At 38.6% G+C, this 17476-nt stretch overlaps 1 protein-coding gene across 1 annotated transcript in view; it reads right to left on the reverse strand.

The window, feature by feature from the left end:
* Positions 1 to 114: 114 nt before the first annotated feature.
* naa25 (N-alpha-acetyltransferase 25, NatB auxiliary subunit) overlaps positions 115 to 17476 on the reverse strand; it is a 19026-nt gene continuing 1664 nt past the window's right edge. Inside the window, exons 2-24 of the mRNA XM_054612306.1 lie at positions 15456 to 15541; positions 15027 to 15165; positions 14280 to 14398; positions 14016 to 14090; positions 13821 to 13928; positions 13349 to 13427; positions 12504 to 12615; positions 12325 to 12414; positions 11300 to 11472; positions 11071 to 11183; positions 10763 to 10970; positions 8376 to 8465; positions 8102 to 8282; positions 7224 to 7323; positions 6973 to 7124; positions 6754 to 6879; positions 5703 to 5946; positions 4399 to 4522; positions 4252 to 4317; positions 4066 to 4163; positions 3868 to 3978; positions 3635 to 3775; positions 115 to 3124 (exon numbers count right to left, since the gene is read on the reverse strand). Coding sequence (XP_054468281.1) covers positions 3002 to 3124; positions 3635 to 3775; positions 3868 to 3978; positions 4066 to 4163; positions 4252 to 4317; positions 4399 to 4522; positions 5703 to 5946; positions 6754 to 6879; positions 6973 to 7124; positions 7224 to 7323; positions 8102 to 8282; positions 8376 to 8465; positions 10763 to 10970; positions 11071 to 11183; positions 11300 to 11472; positions 12325 to 12414; positions 12504 to 12615; positions 13349 to 13427; positions 13821 to 13928; positions 14016 to 14090; positions 14280 to 14398; positions 15027 to 15165; positions 15456 to 15541 — 2858 coding nt within the window. The 3' untranslated portion in view covers positions 115 to 3001. The remainder of the gene's footprint in view (positions 3125 to 3634; positions 3776 to 3867; positions 3979 to 4065; positions 4164 to 4251; positions 4318 to 4398; positions 4523 to 5702; positions 5947 to 6753; positions 6880 to 6972; positions 7125 to 7223; positions 7324 to 8101; positions 8283 to 8375; positions 8466 to 10762; positions 10971 to 11070; positions 11184 to 11299; positions 11473 to 12324; positions 12415 to 12503; positions 12616 to 13348; positions 13428 to 13820; positions 13929 to 14015; positions 14091 to 14279; positions 14399 to 15026; positions 15166 to 15455; positions 15542 to 17476) is intronic.

Genomic DNA, 17476 nt, shown 5'->3' on the forward strand with positions numbered 1-17476 from the left:
AAATCATCAGAATAGCTGGTTAATATTTATGTCTGTACACTGATAGTTGCAGCGCTAAAACTTTTAAAGCAAAATAAAGAAAAAAAGACAGGTTAACAACCAAATCCTCACATTTACTTTTTTTATTTTATTTAAAAAAAGCTTTGACATTCCAGTGTTTCTGTTTTCCAATTTTCTAACAAAAGAGGGTGGTGAGATGACACTCCAGATTGTCAACCATGATTCTGAACCCTAAACAGCAACAACAACAGCATCATGTGATCGGATCTCAAACATCTTCTCTGCAGCCGCTCAGACAGACGGCGGGGCTCGAGTGTTCAAAGAAAAAGGCATTTATTTATTAGCAGATGTGCATTTGATTTGTATTCAAATACAAGACAAACAGGAAGGAGAGGATTCAGTCACATTTCTTACATTGCTCTGCCAAATTCTTAAAATAATAGTAAAACTAAACAAAAAGAACTGCACACTACCTGCAGCCGTCCATCAGTGCTCCTGGTGATATTTGTAAACAATGTCTGTCTTTGTCTCTCATTTATTTATTAATAACAATAGAAGATGATTTTGCTGAAAAGATGCTGAAGCTGATGAAATTGTTTTTGGTTCATTAAACTTTCTTTTCTGGGGGGATGTTGGTGTTTTAAACAGGAATGAGAAAAACATGAACACAGGACAGATCTCTTCATCTACTGCAGCTGACTTTTTTTTTTTTTTTTTTTTTTTTAAAACAAACTTAATATCCTTTCACACCGTTCTGCTGCCTCAACTTTATATTTACACATTAGGTCCAATGTTTTGTCTGTGAAAAAGGAAATCCCAGAATTTAATATTCTACAGAGCTGCATCTTGTCGGATCTGTACGGAAGCCCAGAGAGGGAAGTGAGAAATAAAATCTGCTTTTTTAACTCTGATCTTGTTTTCTCTTCTGTGTTTATGACTTAAGAACAGATTATTTATGTCATCTGTGAAACAGGTGAAATTAAACGTTTTGGCAGTTTCTTTTTGTTTGTTGTTGTAGTACTCCTTTTGGCCAGAGGAGGCTGAAGTGCACCACTTCCTGTTGTTCTAAATATGATTAAAAGTATTGAAGTTTTCTTCACAAACTCTAAACACAAGTTACAGATACCTGGAAAAAAACATGAATGCTTTAAGTCATATTTAGAAAACAAAGTGGTGCACTTCAGCCTCTTGTGGCCGAAATGAGTACTACAACAACAAACGCTTAATCATCCTGGCAAAACGTCTCTCTTTACCTTTTCTTTAAGTGGCAAATGGAAGTTTTTCTTTAAAGAAAAGACCTATTTTGGATCACTATCTATCTTGGAAGGAGGCAACACTAATTACGAAAGTATTGCAATATTTATCTATTTGCAGTATTTTGATCAGGGTGTCTGGAGATAATCGCGGGAAAAAAAAAAATATGTAAGGAGCCGTTCATATTTTACGTCTAAAACGCTGAGAAAACAAACAGCCGTGTCGGTTTTATTTCTTTACAAATCATCCACTCAAATAGAAATAATAATTAAAAAAAGGACTTAAATCTGAAGGATTGCAACTTTAAGTAAGAAAACAGGAGAGGAAACAGTATAGATCAGACTTAGAAAATTCACCACCAGAATTTGTTTTTTCTCACTTGCCTCTCAGGGCTTCCATAGTTGGGGTCAAAGTCCAAAAAATTCTTCTCTATATTCTTGTCTAATCAGAACCAGAACACATACTGTGTGCCAAATCATGCATACTAGCAGATTAAATACATTTCTGCACTTGTATTTGTAATTTTGTAACAACAAAAAATGGATTTTATCTTTGCATAATGATGCATTTTGCTCCAAGGATCTTCAATGACTGCAGTAACATATGGTGGCTGATTTGAGTAAAAGAAACAAACAGGGTGCACATTCATGTTTAGATAATCCCACATGTTCTCTTAAATAATTATGAATCAGCCCAGGCCTAAAATGAGCTTGATTTCTTGTGTGTTTTTGTGCTGGAACGACCCGGTTCCACAGTCGACGTGTTTACAAGCACTTCTACTGGTATAAAAAAAGAAAAAAGTAAAAGAAACAATAGCGGCGGACAATTCAGACTTTAAAAAAAGAAAAAAAACGTCCTTTAACTCATCCCACTACTGCTCTTTATAATACTGCAACTACAGAGGTGGAGACACACAAGAAACACAAAATAAAAATAAAGAAGAAGAAAAGATTGAACGGTGAAACTTCAGTCTGCAGGTGTCCATGAGGTGTGCCTGATCGCTCTTCAGACAGAAACGGCTGGAAGAGCAGCACATTGAAATAACTTTCCTCCTTAGTGTTAACAGTCCCTGTGTGTGTGTGTGTGTGTGTGTGTGTGTGTGTTACTTTGATTGTTCTCACCAGAAAAAACTAAAACAAAGTGAGGAATAAAAAGAGGAAACTAAACAGACAAACCAGCAGAATAGTGGTTTATTGTGTCTTATATTCTCATCTAACTTGTGGTAGTTGCTCTTTGCTATGTACAATAATTTATTAGATTACTTCATCTAAAACTGCTTATTCATATTTTCTTAATTTTGCTCTAGGTTGTTTTTTTTTTTTTTTCTTTTGTTTTTCTTTAAAAGGAGCATGTCTTTATTCCACATTTTCACTTATAATTGCTGTATAAAGTCATGTTTACTTACAAGCTTGTGTGCTAGAAGAGTTGCAAATGTTCCCGAGGTTGGTGTGTGTGAGACTGTGTGTGTGTGTGTGTGTGTGTGTGTGTGTGTGTGTGTGTGTGTGTGTGTGTGTGTGTGTGTGTGTGTGTGTGTGTGTGTGTCGAGGTGAAAGACAAGAACAGAAAAATCCAGATTGGGAGCTCACAAACGCTGAGTTGAGAAATATGCAGGAGATGAAGGAGGTGAGTGACGACTGTGTTTTTGGGTTGTAGGACTCATAGTTAGCTGGTGGGCTGACAGACGGCGGTGTGTGGGGGGGCTGATGGGGGGTAGAGTCCTCTTTATTGGGGCGGTGGGATGCTATATTCAGATCTTGAGGCTCTTTATAGTTTCCGCTCTCTTCTTGAGCAGATCTCCCACCTCCTGTAGTGAGCGCAGGTAACTGCTCTGCACCTTGTCCATAGCAGCCTTCGTGAACGACTCTTCGTCCTGAAAAAACAGGAAGTAAAACATGGACATGACATTAAATATTACATAATAATACTTACATCAAAATAATGTTTAAAAGTACTGCATTTCATGTCCTTGAAAAAAAATCGGCCGTCGCCATCTTGGATTTTGCAGCCAATGAACAGGAAGTGACCATATATGGACTGAGGAGGAGTGACGTAGAGACACCATATACGTGTCTGGTGTGGACCTGTCAATCAGTGTGTAGCCCCGCCCTAAAGCATCCCCTGCTTTATGGTCTGTTTGACTCTAAATGGAGCATCATTTACTAAATGAACATCATGCTGTATTGAAGAAGACTTGAAACTAGAGATTGAGACCATAAACTCATGTTTACAATGTTTACTGAGGGAATAAATCAAGAGAGAAGTAGAGTCATTTTCTCATAGACTTCTATACAACCAGAGGAGTCGCCCCCTGGTGGACAGGAGAGAGAATGCAGCTTTGAGACACTTTTCAAAAAGGTTGCCGCCTGGTCTGCACACTCACCTGTGTGTGTCCTTCCAAGCTTAACCCGGCCAGTTGAAGGGCCGTGATGCCCATCTCCTGCCCCTTTATAAACTCCAAAGCCTGGGTAAGCAGGTCCTGTAAGCCCCCCGTCAGCTCCTGGAACCCACAAACCACCAACGGCTGCAAGAGACACAAACCATCAGTGATCAGGAAAACTCTAGAATACTGCTGGATGGATGTTTGAGAGGAGGGTTAAAGAGGAGGAGCCGTACCAGAGCTGTGTTTGAATCCTTTTTCTTCTTCTTCTTCTTCTGTAGACTCGTCTTAAGTGGTCGGAGGATCTTGGCACACTGACTAGCCATCCACAACACTATGCACGCCGTCTGTGCAGAATAACATCATGTCACTTAAGACACATCAGATAAAGCATTCAGTTGGTAGGAAATCATGTGGAAGCAGAGATTTCTCACCTCAACAAAGAAGATTAGGTTTTCTAATAAGGAGGGCTCGGTTTTTAATTTGCCCTCTTTCATTTCCAATAAATCCCCTTTGCATTTATTCAGTATTTCTGTGTGAGAAACAAAAGAAACGGAACATGAAGCGTAACAGACACAGAATAAACTTCTTCAGTTTTACCGAGTTAAGAGATTTCTCACCTTGAAGTTGAACTACTAATGATTTGAAGCCGTTACAGATCTGGGTTTGAAGCTCTGCCGACTCATCTGAGAAGAAAGAAACAGCGGTGAGTGGAAAAGCATGAGGAACGAATCCATCTGCTTCCCGTTAATGACATCTCTTCTCACCGAGTCCGGCGGTCTCCAGCTCCTGTAGGTGGACAGACAGCTGCAGGGCTGCAGCCTGGCACTGACAGCTCCCACTGGACAGAGCCGAGACCAGGCGGGTGGAGGGGGGGCCCAGGAATGGATACTGCAGGGCCACAAAAACATTTGTTTTACAGCAATGAACTCCACAGTTTGTCACACAAATGCACTGCAAAGATGTTCAGGTGATTTTCAGAATGTTAAACACACAACTTATGTGTTTATTTTCTGTCAATCAGAACGACAAAAGACATAGTTTGGTGATGTGTGGCATCATGGGAGTTGTTGTTTTCTTGTTCATGATTCAGGAGATTATTAATCACAGATGTCTTCTTCTCTCCAAACAAACAGACCCACTGATTTAAACACTGAATAAAGACACAGGACGTCCAAGAGGGGCTGTAAGACAAGCTGAGGCTAGCGTTAGCTTAGCTTGTTTCTGTGGTCACATAAGATCCAGACGTCTGACCACAAAAATCCTTCATCCAGTTAAAAACCACAAAAATCGAACAAATGTGACTTAAAACTGGACAGAAAGTCAGTTTATTACGGATTCTGGCAGACGAGCAAAACGCTAACGCATTCATCCGTCATCAATATGCGTAGTCATATCTTATGTATATTAGCTTTTTGGTTTTTGATGACATTTAGAATTAGGAACATTTCGGTTTAGGCTACAAATAAGCCCAGTGGGTTTTCTTCCTCTTCCTTCACTGTGGTTTTATTAATCTCTGTAATGTTTGTGTATTTTTAAATTGTGCAAATTAACTAAACTAAAAAGCACAAAGCAAATGAGGCCACTGACAGGTGACCAAATGAAACGCACCGTTACCTTGATTAAAATCGCAGATTTCTCTGTTTGAAAATTGTTGGAAACATTTGGGATAATGAGAGTACACAACTCAGACATTTAAATGCACAAAAGTCACGTATTATATCTTTAAATAAAACACATATCTACTTAAGTTTGGAATGAAAATTTGCTCCAAAGTTTTTAAGAGAGACATAGGAAGGATGGAGGGATGTTTCAGCCAATTTACTCTCATTATTATTGTGCAGAAATCATCTTTAATTGTGGCTTTGGGTCCAGAAGTTTGTGGATAAAGAAATTATAAAGATTATCTAGCATCTAATAATAGTAACAAACCTTTTAAGGGAAGGTTGTTTTTTCTGATTATAAATAAATGGCCGATTCCCAGTGAATCTTTTCGGTTTTCTCCTTTATCTTCTCTTGATATTATTTTGTATTTATGTATGAAGTGAATCAGTTTGCTTGTTAAACATACCTGTGTGCGTTTCTCTGCTATCTGAGCGGCCGTCTGCAGAGTCTGCTGCAGCTGTGAGAGCAGACTGCTGAGGACCGAGGTCTTCTCTCCGACTCCGTTCTGGTTGGACATCTCAGAGTTCTGCTGCGACGGCGTGTGTCCCAGCGAGGCCAGAGCGGCGAGGAGGCGGAGCGTTAGAGAGCGCAACCTCAGCCAGACGGACTCCTCCTCCAGAGAACGTTGTCGATGCTCCTCGGTTAACGCTCTGTGGACGGAAGAGGCACATCTCGTAGATAAGAAATGTGATGAATGAGTTGTTGAGGACGTTTATTCCACCACATAACAGGATTAAAATAAAATAAAAGCGAACTTTGAAATAAAATAAAAAAAATGTTCAAAAATGTATTATAATGTTCATGAATTTATCTGGCAGAAAAACAAAACATTGACGCTGCAAAAATTTGACAGGCTACCAAATTATTATTATTTTATTCTACATTTTGATCAATAGTAATGTCTATTGGTTTTCCGCCAGGAGGGGGGGTTGCAGACAAATTGTTGTGTATTTTTTCTGTATATGTTTTCCGTTACTCTTGTGAGGAGAAAAATAAAAAAAGTTAATAACAAAAAGAAAAGACTAAAATGTGTGTTTATTAAAAAAGACTAGGGCTTAGCGATATGGACGGTCATTTAATATCAAGAAAATGATGTATAGCAGAGTAGAGCATGTTTTCTGTTCAGTAAAATAAATAAATAGTCTATTCTTAAATAACCACATTACTATTCTGTGAATTAGATATCTGACGGATTAAAAGTACTAAATATATTCTCCTTTTATTAAGAATATTAGTGCAAAATGAAAATAAACAGTTTCAAGTGAAATTCTAGAGAAATACTTATAGCTGGAAATAAAATAAATACATCCAGTTATACACAGACTTTGTTTTACGATTTGATTCCACTGACAGACGATAAATGATTTAAATCTGGGGCCGACACTTTGGATACAAGGGCCCGGCAGCGTTCACCTGCTCCTCCTTTCTGTAAAACCATCATGAAGCTGGTGACCAACCTGTCTTTCGGGTCCCAGCTGGTAAAAACAGTGAGGTCTCTGTTGTCCCTCATGTTGTCCCAGGGGATGTCGTCCTCCTCTGGACACAAAGACATGGCCTTCACACTCTCCTCCAGACTCAACACGCTGGAAGACAAACAAACGAAAGAAGACAACATGTAAACAACGACGGCAGAGGTGTCTTTAACGGAGAGCTTAATGTTCAGAGTGTGTCCTCACATATCGGCCTCGAGGAAAAGGTCCAGCAGCATCCTCTCGGTGCGGACCTGGGCAAAATGCAACGATTGGTTCAACCTGTTCCTGAGAGCAATGAACTCTGGGATTTTCTCGAATGCTCCGTACTTGTACGCCTGGATGATGTACTCTGAGGTCTGGTGGGGAGGAAAGAGGGAAGGTTGAGACACATTAGGGTTTCATTTAAAAGGTTAAATGTTCAGTAAAGATTTAAAGATGGAGTGGGACGGACTTACATCTTTCTGGTTCGAGTGGAAAAACCTGAGGGAGAAGTTACAGGACTGGGAGGCTGCAGCAAACTGACCCAATGACTCAGCATAGCGCGTTAGCAGAAACCTGGATATTTAAAAAGAAAATAAGATATTTTAATCTCTCATTTCTTACTGTTATAAGTATTTATCAAACATCTCAGAAGGAAATCAAATGAGTTTTGGTCATTTTTCCTCATCCAACATGTTTCCATGTGTTACTAATGTTGGAGGGGAAAAAAATTGAGGCTTCACAGAATTTTTGTCATAACAGATGGTCTCAGATGAATCATTTCATGGCTTCATAGTTGCACTAAGAAGCTCAGAATTTAATGATTTTTACAGAATCGTTTTAGAACTAAAGGTTTATTCGGGGAAAGATTATAAAGGAGACATGTAGAATAAAATGTTTTTGATGAAATATCACAATTATAAGCGTCTATTTGGCTGCTTCTTCTGACGGAAGCGTTTGTCGTACATGATGTGTTCAAGGACAGTCGGAAAGATGAAAATCTGATGATAATTATGTTTTTTACGTCTTCTTGCTGTGACAAACGGTTTAGCTTTGGCAACTGTGGGGAAAAAAGAAAGCTTTTCAATTCCACCGCCGGGTTTTTGGGGTTCAGAGGGTTAATAGCACAGGCCTGCAGCCTTAACGCAAATTGTTTGCTGGTAAATATCATTTTTTCACTTTTTCATGAATAACAAAATAGTTTCGTCACCTACATTATATGCATTTACCCACGTCTACAAATATTAATGAAAGCCAGTGTGGGAAGCTTTACTCGTGTAATTCTCATATTTTCTGAGATTCTTGATAAATCCCGTCACAGATTTTAAAACGTAAACCGTGTATTTGCACCGACCCTATGGTGTCGTGCTGAACATGCTTGGCGTCCAGGCTGGAGTAAAGGTCCACCACGGGCTCAAAGGCTCCCAGGTGACAGTAGACGAGCAGCAGCAGCAGCTTGAACTGAGCGTTGGAGGGACTGAGAGCCAGACCCTCCTGGAGGACGCCCAGACACCGCCACACCATGTTCTCGTCTCCTGCAGCAACAACAACAACAACAACATGTTTAGAGACGCAGACGCCACCGACGCGAGAGGAAAAGATCTGAGAGAAGAGGGAGGAAAACTCACCCGTCTCCTTCCATAAGTCGATGTAAACGTGAGCTGCCATGAGACAATACATATCAGAAAACTGGAGTTCCGTCTTCAGAGCGTCCATTCCTGTTCGACACAGAAATCAACGAGTCAGACAAAACTCTTCACAGGACAACAGTCATACAAAACTGATCCAATATGATACCAGAGTGTGTGTGCAGACAGCAAACATTTTCAGATCTAAAAAAATAAACCTAGCTTCTAAAATGCATCAGTGTTTAATTGTCCCTCCACATAAAACAGTTGTACATGAAGTAAAAGTACTTTGCCAATAAAAGTATATAAAAGTGTTAAATTAACTTCAATGAGAACTCTTGATATTTAAGACGCGTCTGTAGCAGCAATGATTGAAAAGGTTCATCAGTACTCGAACAGAACTGAAGTTTGATTCCCATGTTGTTAAAATATGATTCTGATAGTTCAAGTTTACACATAAATATTAAAAACCCGTTCATTAAAATCAGATTTAGAGATAAAGATGACGCCAAACCATTTCTTGTTTTATTTGGGGGCTTTTTTGTTGGTATTTTTCATAGTTATCTTTTATTCCTTTAACTTCTGCACTATTTTCCGTCTTTGATTCTCATTTTTACTCACGTTCTTTCTTTTTATACATATTTAACTGAGTGAGCTTGAGATCTAAGACTTTCCACTTCCCTGTGATTGTTGTGATGTGACAATAAAGAACTTTAACTGCTTGTCTCCATGTTGACATGCAGCTTGACATCAAAAAAACACTATCTGAATCTTGTTTCATATATTTTACAGTTCATTCATGTAAAGGTTGAGGCTCACGTAATCCTACCACAAACGACAACATCTGAAACACCTAGCGCAAACTTAGCTGAAGTTTTAACCCGAAAACAAACTGCCAGACGACATCTGAGATTCATAAATTGGTGTTTTGAATGAGGTTTAAAAATCCAAGTAAAGTGCTGATGCTGTCATGTAATTTCCATATATGCAAATGTGTCGCTACGGAAACAAGCTCATGCAACAGGAACAAACATTTCCACACATGTGAAAACTTATGATTCCAGCTGCTAAGAGGAGTTCAAGCTTTGTCTGATCTGTAGTCACTCTTACAGCCTCTTTACAGAAACTCAGGGACTGAAGTTTCATTTTGAGAAGGAAAACAGGGCTCTACGTTTAGTTCCTCCCATTCATAACGTTTGTTCTGCACACGTATTTTCTGATAGTTTAATAATCATTTTTGGGGAAGAGTTTACAGCGCTTCATTGCAGCCCACTGCTCCTCCGGGATGGGTTAAATGCAGAGAAATAATTTCCCCATTGTGGGACTAATAAAGGATTGATTATTATTATTATTATGAACATTCACACACAAGCTTTGAAGCTGCAGCAACTTGTGTGCTGCATTATCGAGCAATGATTGCCTGTAGTGTCAATATTAGAAGAAGGGAGGGGGATTTTTTTTTAATGAGTGCTGCAAGAATGAGTCCTAAAAAACAGAAATGAGTCAGCATTTTACACCTCCTGCTCCCTCATCTTTAATTGAATGTGTTTTCTTAATGTGCTTTTGGTTAGCTGTCTAATAAGGTCTGTGTCTAAAACAAGCTGAAGAGAGGTTAACGTTTAGTCCTCTCATATAAAATAGGTCAGTAAAAACCCCTCTGTTGAATTTAGAAGCTTTAACATATTTTTAAAAAACTGTCTGAATGAGATGAGTAAACGTCCTCACTAGAACACTAGTCCTCCTGTGTTTGAGTGGTGGAGACGTGAAGTCAGAGAGATTATTTTTTGTAATAATCCAAAATGAAAAGGAAGAATCCCGTTGGCTTTTTGTGGAGGGAAGCAGTGCTAGGCCAACTATCTGTGGGACTACAAAACGTTACATAATCCCCACTGCTCTCTTTCGGTGTTTACATGTAGCTATATAAAAGGCTTTTCATTCATTCATTCTGTAAGAAAGATGAGAGGCTGGTTAAACAAGAAAAAGAGGACGCAGTGAACATAATGAAGCAGAAATGCAGATTGTCACCATCTCGTCTTCCTCTCCACCTCTGAACACTTCTTATCTAACATCCATTGAAACAACAAGTAAATCACAAAGAGCGACACGTTGACTGCTTTCTGTCGTCAGGATAATTACTACGCGGTTCTCCACATGCGGTAAAAACAACGTGTGAAAGATGAATGATGAAAGAAAACAGCGTCACTGATTCACCGCCATGATGATGAATCAAACCAGAACAAGCGTGCTGATGAACAGGGGAAACATTTACTTTGTCGTCGCTGGTTTTTGGGTGATTTCTCGCCTCCTCGCTCCGTGTACAATCTGATTAATCCGAACAAACGTTAACGCCAAAAACCCTTAAGAGGGGATAAAAGTGACGCTCTTACCAAACTTGAGTCCGTGCCGATAGTGAGCTTTGAGCTCCACGATGAGCCGCAGTTTCCCGTCCGGGTCCAGAGCGTGGTGCAGCCCGAGAGCTCTGCTCAGCTGGCACACACACAGATGCCTCTGCAGCGCTTTGGTATCCTCTGGAAACGCGAATCCTTCCTCTCCCTGCTCGCCCAGAGGCACCGCTTCACTCACACGGTTAATGAACTACAAACAAAACAAATAACAAATAAAAGGTGAGGATAAAAAAGGTGTTTTCACAGCCGGATCCTTTGATTCACAATCCAACAATGCTGCTGTAACTCACCTGCACGTGTTGATCAGGAGAGAGCAGGTGGAGGTATATTTTTAGGTCGGTGATGCAGCAGGGTTTGTCTCCAAACTTCCCAAAGAACTGCACCATTAGCTCTAAAGGTTCACCTGTTTAAAGCCACATACAAAAAGGCTAAAGCACCAGGCAAAGGGGGGGGGGGGGGGGGGTTGAACTCAAGAACAGGGCAAAAAGAAACCGTTGTGACAGTCCGTGTGTTGTTTACCTAACAGTTTCTCTTCAGGGCAGCCCCTTTCTCTCAGTCTGTGAATTAATTCAAGCCGAGCTAAATAGGGTCCTCTGAGTGAGCGCGAGTCTTTGCCGTCCTCCCCTTTAATTCTCTCCTCCACGAAGCTCATCACCTCGGCCACAGTGTGATGCACCGGGCCCTCCGAGCAGCTGGAGACAGACACAGACAGACAGAAACACAGATCAATGCTGGAGATGTATTTCTATTATTATTATTATTATTATTATTATTATTATTTATTATTATATTTAGCTGGTTATAATCTCTCTTCTGTTGCTGCCCTATTACGTTTAGAAGTAAACAACAGAACAGAACTGCAGCGATTCAAAGACACCGAAGACAATTTAATCGGCTGATTTTTAATTATTGCAGATACATTTTTGTTATCAGCGTTTAAAACAGACGATAGATTGTTTGTCTTAAAAAAATAACAGCTGACACACAGCAGCTTTTAGGTTTTATTAATCTCCTTATCCATGGCTAGAAGATAATAGATTGATCATCTGAAAAAACATGTCATTGTCTTATATATGTAGTAGCATTTTGAAATCAATCAATCTTTCATTGTAAAGATGGAAATAAAAGGAAAGGTGGTAAAAGGATGAATGAATACATGAAAATGAAATATTCATCAGTGACTTTTTGCTTTCTTATATTTATCAACAACAACAGTAATAAAATAATTTCTAATAAACTTTACTTTTGTAGTTTATACGTTTTTGAGCAGAAGAGCAAAATTATGTTGTGACAGGGTTAGGGCAATATACTGCCTTGCTTATAGTATTGCAATATATTGATTTATAACCCCTGTATTATGATACATATCGTACTACAGGTTTTCATTATTTATTTTATGAATAATACCAATGTTTCACCAGTAACATCATACCTGTTGGATTTATATTTTGGACAATAAAAACACTTGTCTTGGTCAGAGGTCTTCCATAACTAAATGTAAACTACCACACACAGAAAAAAGATATAAACCATTTTGTACTCACTGTTCTCCTTCTTCAGGAGGACTCCACGACTGATCGATCAGATGGAAGAGAGAGTCAAAGTAGGAGGGATAGAACTGCCAGTCGTCAGGACTAGAAATGAAACACACACAGCTTTGTCTCGTCTGGAGTTCTTCTCTCATGTTCACAGAAGTCTCATTTTAAAAACAGTCTATACTCACTTTTTGAGCAGCAGCTTGTGAGCCAGCGAGTTGCACTCCGGCCAGCGTTGTAGTCTCCGGTAGAGCATCATGCACTTTGATTCTCTGCTCTGCAGCTCGCTGGTCAGCTTCTCTGTGGGAGGATGCATATATATGTATATATATATATATATATATATATATTTAAAATGTGAGGATATATTTGAATTGTGTTTAATATGTGACATAACCATTTGGAATTTTTGTCTTTCTGCTGTGTGCAAAATGTGGTTATTAACAGCTTTCCTCATTTCTGTTCTTTCTGCTTCACATTGCTTTGCTTCAAATACTGAACATTGGAAGTTATAATATAAGTACATCAGTGTTTTACTGGTATCTGTTGCTCTGCATGATTTGTGTACTATCTTGCTCATTCTATTGTTCTAATTTCTTCGAATTTAAGACACCTTGCCAAAAGAACTGTGGCTGAAAACCTGCCAGCTGGCTAACAGCAGCATATTTACACAGATGTTGATTAAAGTTTCTACGAGGAACTTTTTTTCTGTTGATTTTGGCGGCCCCTGTGGACATAAGTGGTAGTGTCTCCAGCAGTGTTTTGTCAGTGTCTGGTTCCAGGAAGCGAGCGGTTAGCTCCAGACCCAGGTTACTGCCAAAGCCGAGCTTGAGTCTGAGTTAAAGGAGATTCCTAAAACTCCACGTTCTAGCTTTTTGACTCTTTTGCAGGTTTTATAGAGGCATAGGTATGAAATTGGTACCGTTTCAAAACCAGTTGAAAGTTCCTTGTAGTAACTTGCATCCGAATGTGAAATCATTCATATAAATAAAAGATATCTATCATTCAATTACAGAAACACATGATCACCTACCCCCAAGTGGACCCCTGATCACATCCAGAGCCTCTACACACTTCCCCAAGCGTTCCAGGATCATATAATACAGCTGTACCTAAAGTCACATTAAAACAAGGCAGAAACAGCTGTAAACACTATCAGAAATTCTGGAACAAATATCTGAATTAACTTGAACATAGGAAGCTTTTTTCCCCTGGAAATTACACAAGAAAAAGGTGGATATCGTATTATTTTTTAAGTAAAAACATTTGTGTTTTGATAGCATAAGATAGTATTTTTGAATGGAGAATGTACCGCTGTTACAACAGTCTTTTAGAGTCAATCAACCCCAAAAGTGACTTTATTTACATGCACACTTATATTCCACTATCTTTCTGAATATGACATGAGGAAAAACACCCTAAATTGTCTATGGGTTCAGAGGGTTGAATTGTTTTTTGGATGAACTATTCCTTAAATCTCAAAGAATAATCCTTCAGACACTTACCTCTGCTTCTGCCTCAATCTTCTCCTCCTTCACCATTTTCTCCACCATGCGTTCAGCCAGAGGCAGGAACATGGTCTGGGCCAGTTTTTCATCTTGTGCTGAGATGGCCTAAAAGACAAACAGCACGCCTTATTTATTCAAGAATATACTGACATTAAATATGGAATGTGAACGTTAAAAAAAGTCAACCCATACCTGCATCACCAGACTCATGACAGACCAGAAGTAATATGGATTCTTGGGGACGATTTTATACAAGGCCATTCCTGCCTGCAAAGGGCCAAGATGGAGTCATCAACATCCTCTTCATTATTCTGATTACATGTCCATCTTTTTTTTTCTTTTCTTTTTTTTTTTTTTTTTTTTAAATTACCAAACGGAGCACAAAAGCCACAGCTAGTTAGTCCCGTGTGTGCCTGCATGTTTATGTGCAGAGCGTGGACGTGAGCCTCTCCTCACCTGCTGCATCTTCTTGTACTCCCCAACGCGGGCGTACGCCATGAAGAGGTGAGAGTGGTACTCCTCGCTGAGGGGAACCTTCTTCACCGCCGCTTCGTACAGCTTGGTGACCAACTCCGCTGTGAACAACCGGCACCGTGTTATAATTATAATAATAACTTTATGTATATATAGCACATTTAAATACAGAGTTTACAAAGTGCTTTGACAGACAAGGCAGCAAAAGCAAGGCAATAAAACAAAAAAAGCTCAACAAGAGACTGAGAGTTTAAGACTTAAACCCTGATAAAGATAAAACAGTACAATAGATGAAACAATAAAATCAGTTAGAGTTAGAAGAAATAGAAGAAATAAAAGAAATAAAAAGAAATAGAAATAAATAAATGAAAATAAAATATAGTAAAATAAAATAAAGAGTTAGAATAAATAAATTAAATAGAATAAATACATTTAATAAAATAAATAAAATAGTATAGTAAAATAAAACAAGTTAGTAAAGCCAATAATAAAACGAAACATTAAATCCACGACATCACATAAAAGCCAGTCTGTAAAAATGGGTTTTAAGAAGTGATTTAAAAAGAGATTACTATATTCAACATGCAGTCTCTATGGTAGTATTTATTACCAGTCGTTGTGTGTGTGTGTGTGTGTGTGTGTGTGTGTGTTGGCTGTGTGTGTGTGTGTGTGTGTGTGTGTGTGTGTGTGTGTGTGTGTGTGTGTGTGTGTGTGTGTGTGTGTACTCACGACGATGCATCTCCCTGTACAGAATAGTCAGAGCCTGTAGCGAGTTGTCATCGGTGGGCTCTAGAGTGGCCACTTCCTGGGCCAAAGTGAAAGCTTCATCCTGCTTCCCTGTCCTCTGAAGGCCAATAGCCTTTAGGACCTGAACATTGGAAGGACACAAACAACAGAGTAAGACCATATGACAATATACACACCATCAAACTAGGGCTGTCAATATAGGAAGACAAAACAGAATAAAGCTTCATCTATTCGTTTTTTACAAATATCCAACGATTTCACAGGCTAAATGAATGCAGTAGGAACTGTTTTATATGCAAAGGTTACAAAAAAGGAATCTATATGTTTTTCAGATCCATATAGACGTTCGCCGTCAGCAGAAAAAAACACGACTCAACACTTCTGGGGAGAATTTGCCCCTTAGTCACCCACCTTGGCACAGTGCAGGTCCTTGTGTTTCTTCAGCAGTTTATCGGCCTGCTGTATCGCCATTTTATTGTTGCCATTATCAAGGTAATCTGGGGAAACACAAGAGGACATTATCACATTAATGAGGGTGAGAGTACATTTTAGACTTGAAATCATCATACATAGAAGTGGGAATGCAAAGGGCAATAATACTGTGTTTATTACCACGTGAATCTAGGAGGTTAGTGAATACAGAGATTAGCTGATCTTTTCTTTCCCCACTTTCTTTGATTTTTTTAAAACAAAACAGAAGAAATCAGAAAATCAACATACACATATGGTCAAATAAACAACAATGATCCCAGCATAAACACACATATTGTTGACAAAGACAATAAAATAAAATGAAATAAAGTAAAATAAAATAAAATTTATTATAATTTAATTTAATAAAAATAAAAATACAAATACAATTTAATTAAATGTAATGAAATAAGTTAAATTAATTAAAACATGTAAAATATTTACTGAGCATATGAAGCAAAATATGCTCCAATCAGATGCTTGCTCAAGTTAAGAAAATTCTTTGGATGATCAATTCATTGTTAAAGTCATATATCAAGTAAAACCAAAACTGGTAAACTTTGGGACTAGGTCAAATCAAGTAATTTGAAGACAAGGACTTGGGTTTTGGCTTATTGTAATAACCATTTTTCTGCGTTTTCTAGCACTTTTAGGGCACAACAATTAACCTTTTAATTGAGAAAACAATATACAAATATTGACATAGTTGTTAGCTGAAGCCCCCTTAAAGCTGTCACCACAACTCCTTCTGAACGGTTTGTAAAAGCTAAAGAATGCAGACGGGCACAAACAGAGACACTTCAGTTCTGCCTCAACAGGACAGCTGGGTGCCAAAATTAACTTCACCAGACAGCAGGCTGTGGTTATGTCACGTCTATTCTCTCTGTTCAATCTGTCACTGCAGAAGAACTTAAAGTTGACGAAGGCCTGCAGAAATGTGAGGAACACGGACTTATCGCTCAGATCCAGGGTTGATAAGTTACTGGTCTGCAGCCCTGAAGCTCCGGCCATGGATGAAAAAGAGAGACTAGCTCACGTATTTATGGATTATAAACGATATTTTAGTTTCACTGCAGCTGAAGAGTTGAAATCTTTTTGCTGCTAAATGCTTTTCATTCTCAATTTAGATCGGTGAAAAGTGTACTACTGGTCTTTAGTAGAAATGTAATGTGTTTGTATTTAACTTGGCTATTGTCATTTTATCCAGCTTTACTTCTTCTCCACTACATTTGGGAGACAAATACTGTACTTCAAAAACAGAGTAGTGGTCCTTAATTATGAATGTCTGAGCTGTGTTTGGGGCCGTTGTAAAATACTGGATAAAACACAAAGCTATCACAGTGTTACTTCAGTATTACTGCACCAAATAGTCACCTACAGAGGACAACCGCCAACCAAAGCCTGACTCATTGATCATCCACACTGAGGGAAATGTGACGAAGTACGCTACGCTCTCATTCAATGAATGAACAATAAAAAAAACACAAAAATATTGTACTTTTTACTCCACTACATCTCAGAGGTAAATATTGTACTTTTTACTACATTTGTCTGTCAGCTTTAGTTTCTTCTCAGATGACAGTTTTTTCATCCCCTTCCTGTTCAGGTAAAACCTCGTATCTCCAGATGTGTTGATGTTGAATGTTTGTGATAAACTGAAGGATGAAGTGTTTCCTTCATGTGTTGATAGAATCCTCCTACTTCTTCAGATAAATAAACTCTTTAAAAAGCCTCTTGGATCAGCTGGAAATGTTTGTTGTTTTTAGAGATAGGAGGTTCTCACAGGAACATCTGATGATCTTATAGAATATGATGCATTGATGTGGATTAAACTAAAACAGGATATAAAGGAGTTAACATGCAACATACACATTAATGCAGCAGGAACATCATTAGTGATCAATAAGTACTGTTACATTTTGGTGATACACACTTGTATTACTTTAAGGTTTTTGAAGGCA

The sequence above is a fragment of the Anoplopoma fimbria genome, chromosome 14, assembly GCF_027596085.1.
Source record: "Anoplopoma fimbria isolate UVic2021 breed Golden Eagle Sablefish chromosome 14, Afim_UVic_2022, whole genome shotgun sequence".
Taxonomy (NCBI): domain Eukaryota; kingdom Metazoa; phylum Chordata; class Actinopteri; order Perciformes; family Anoplopomatidae; genus Anoplopoma; species Anoplopoma fimbria.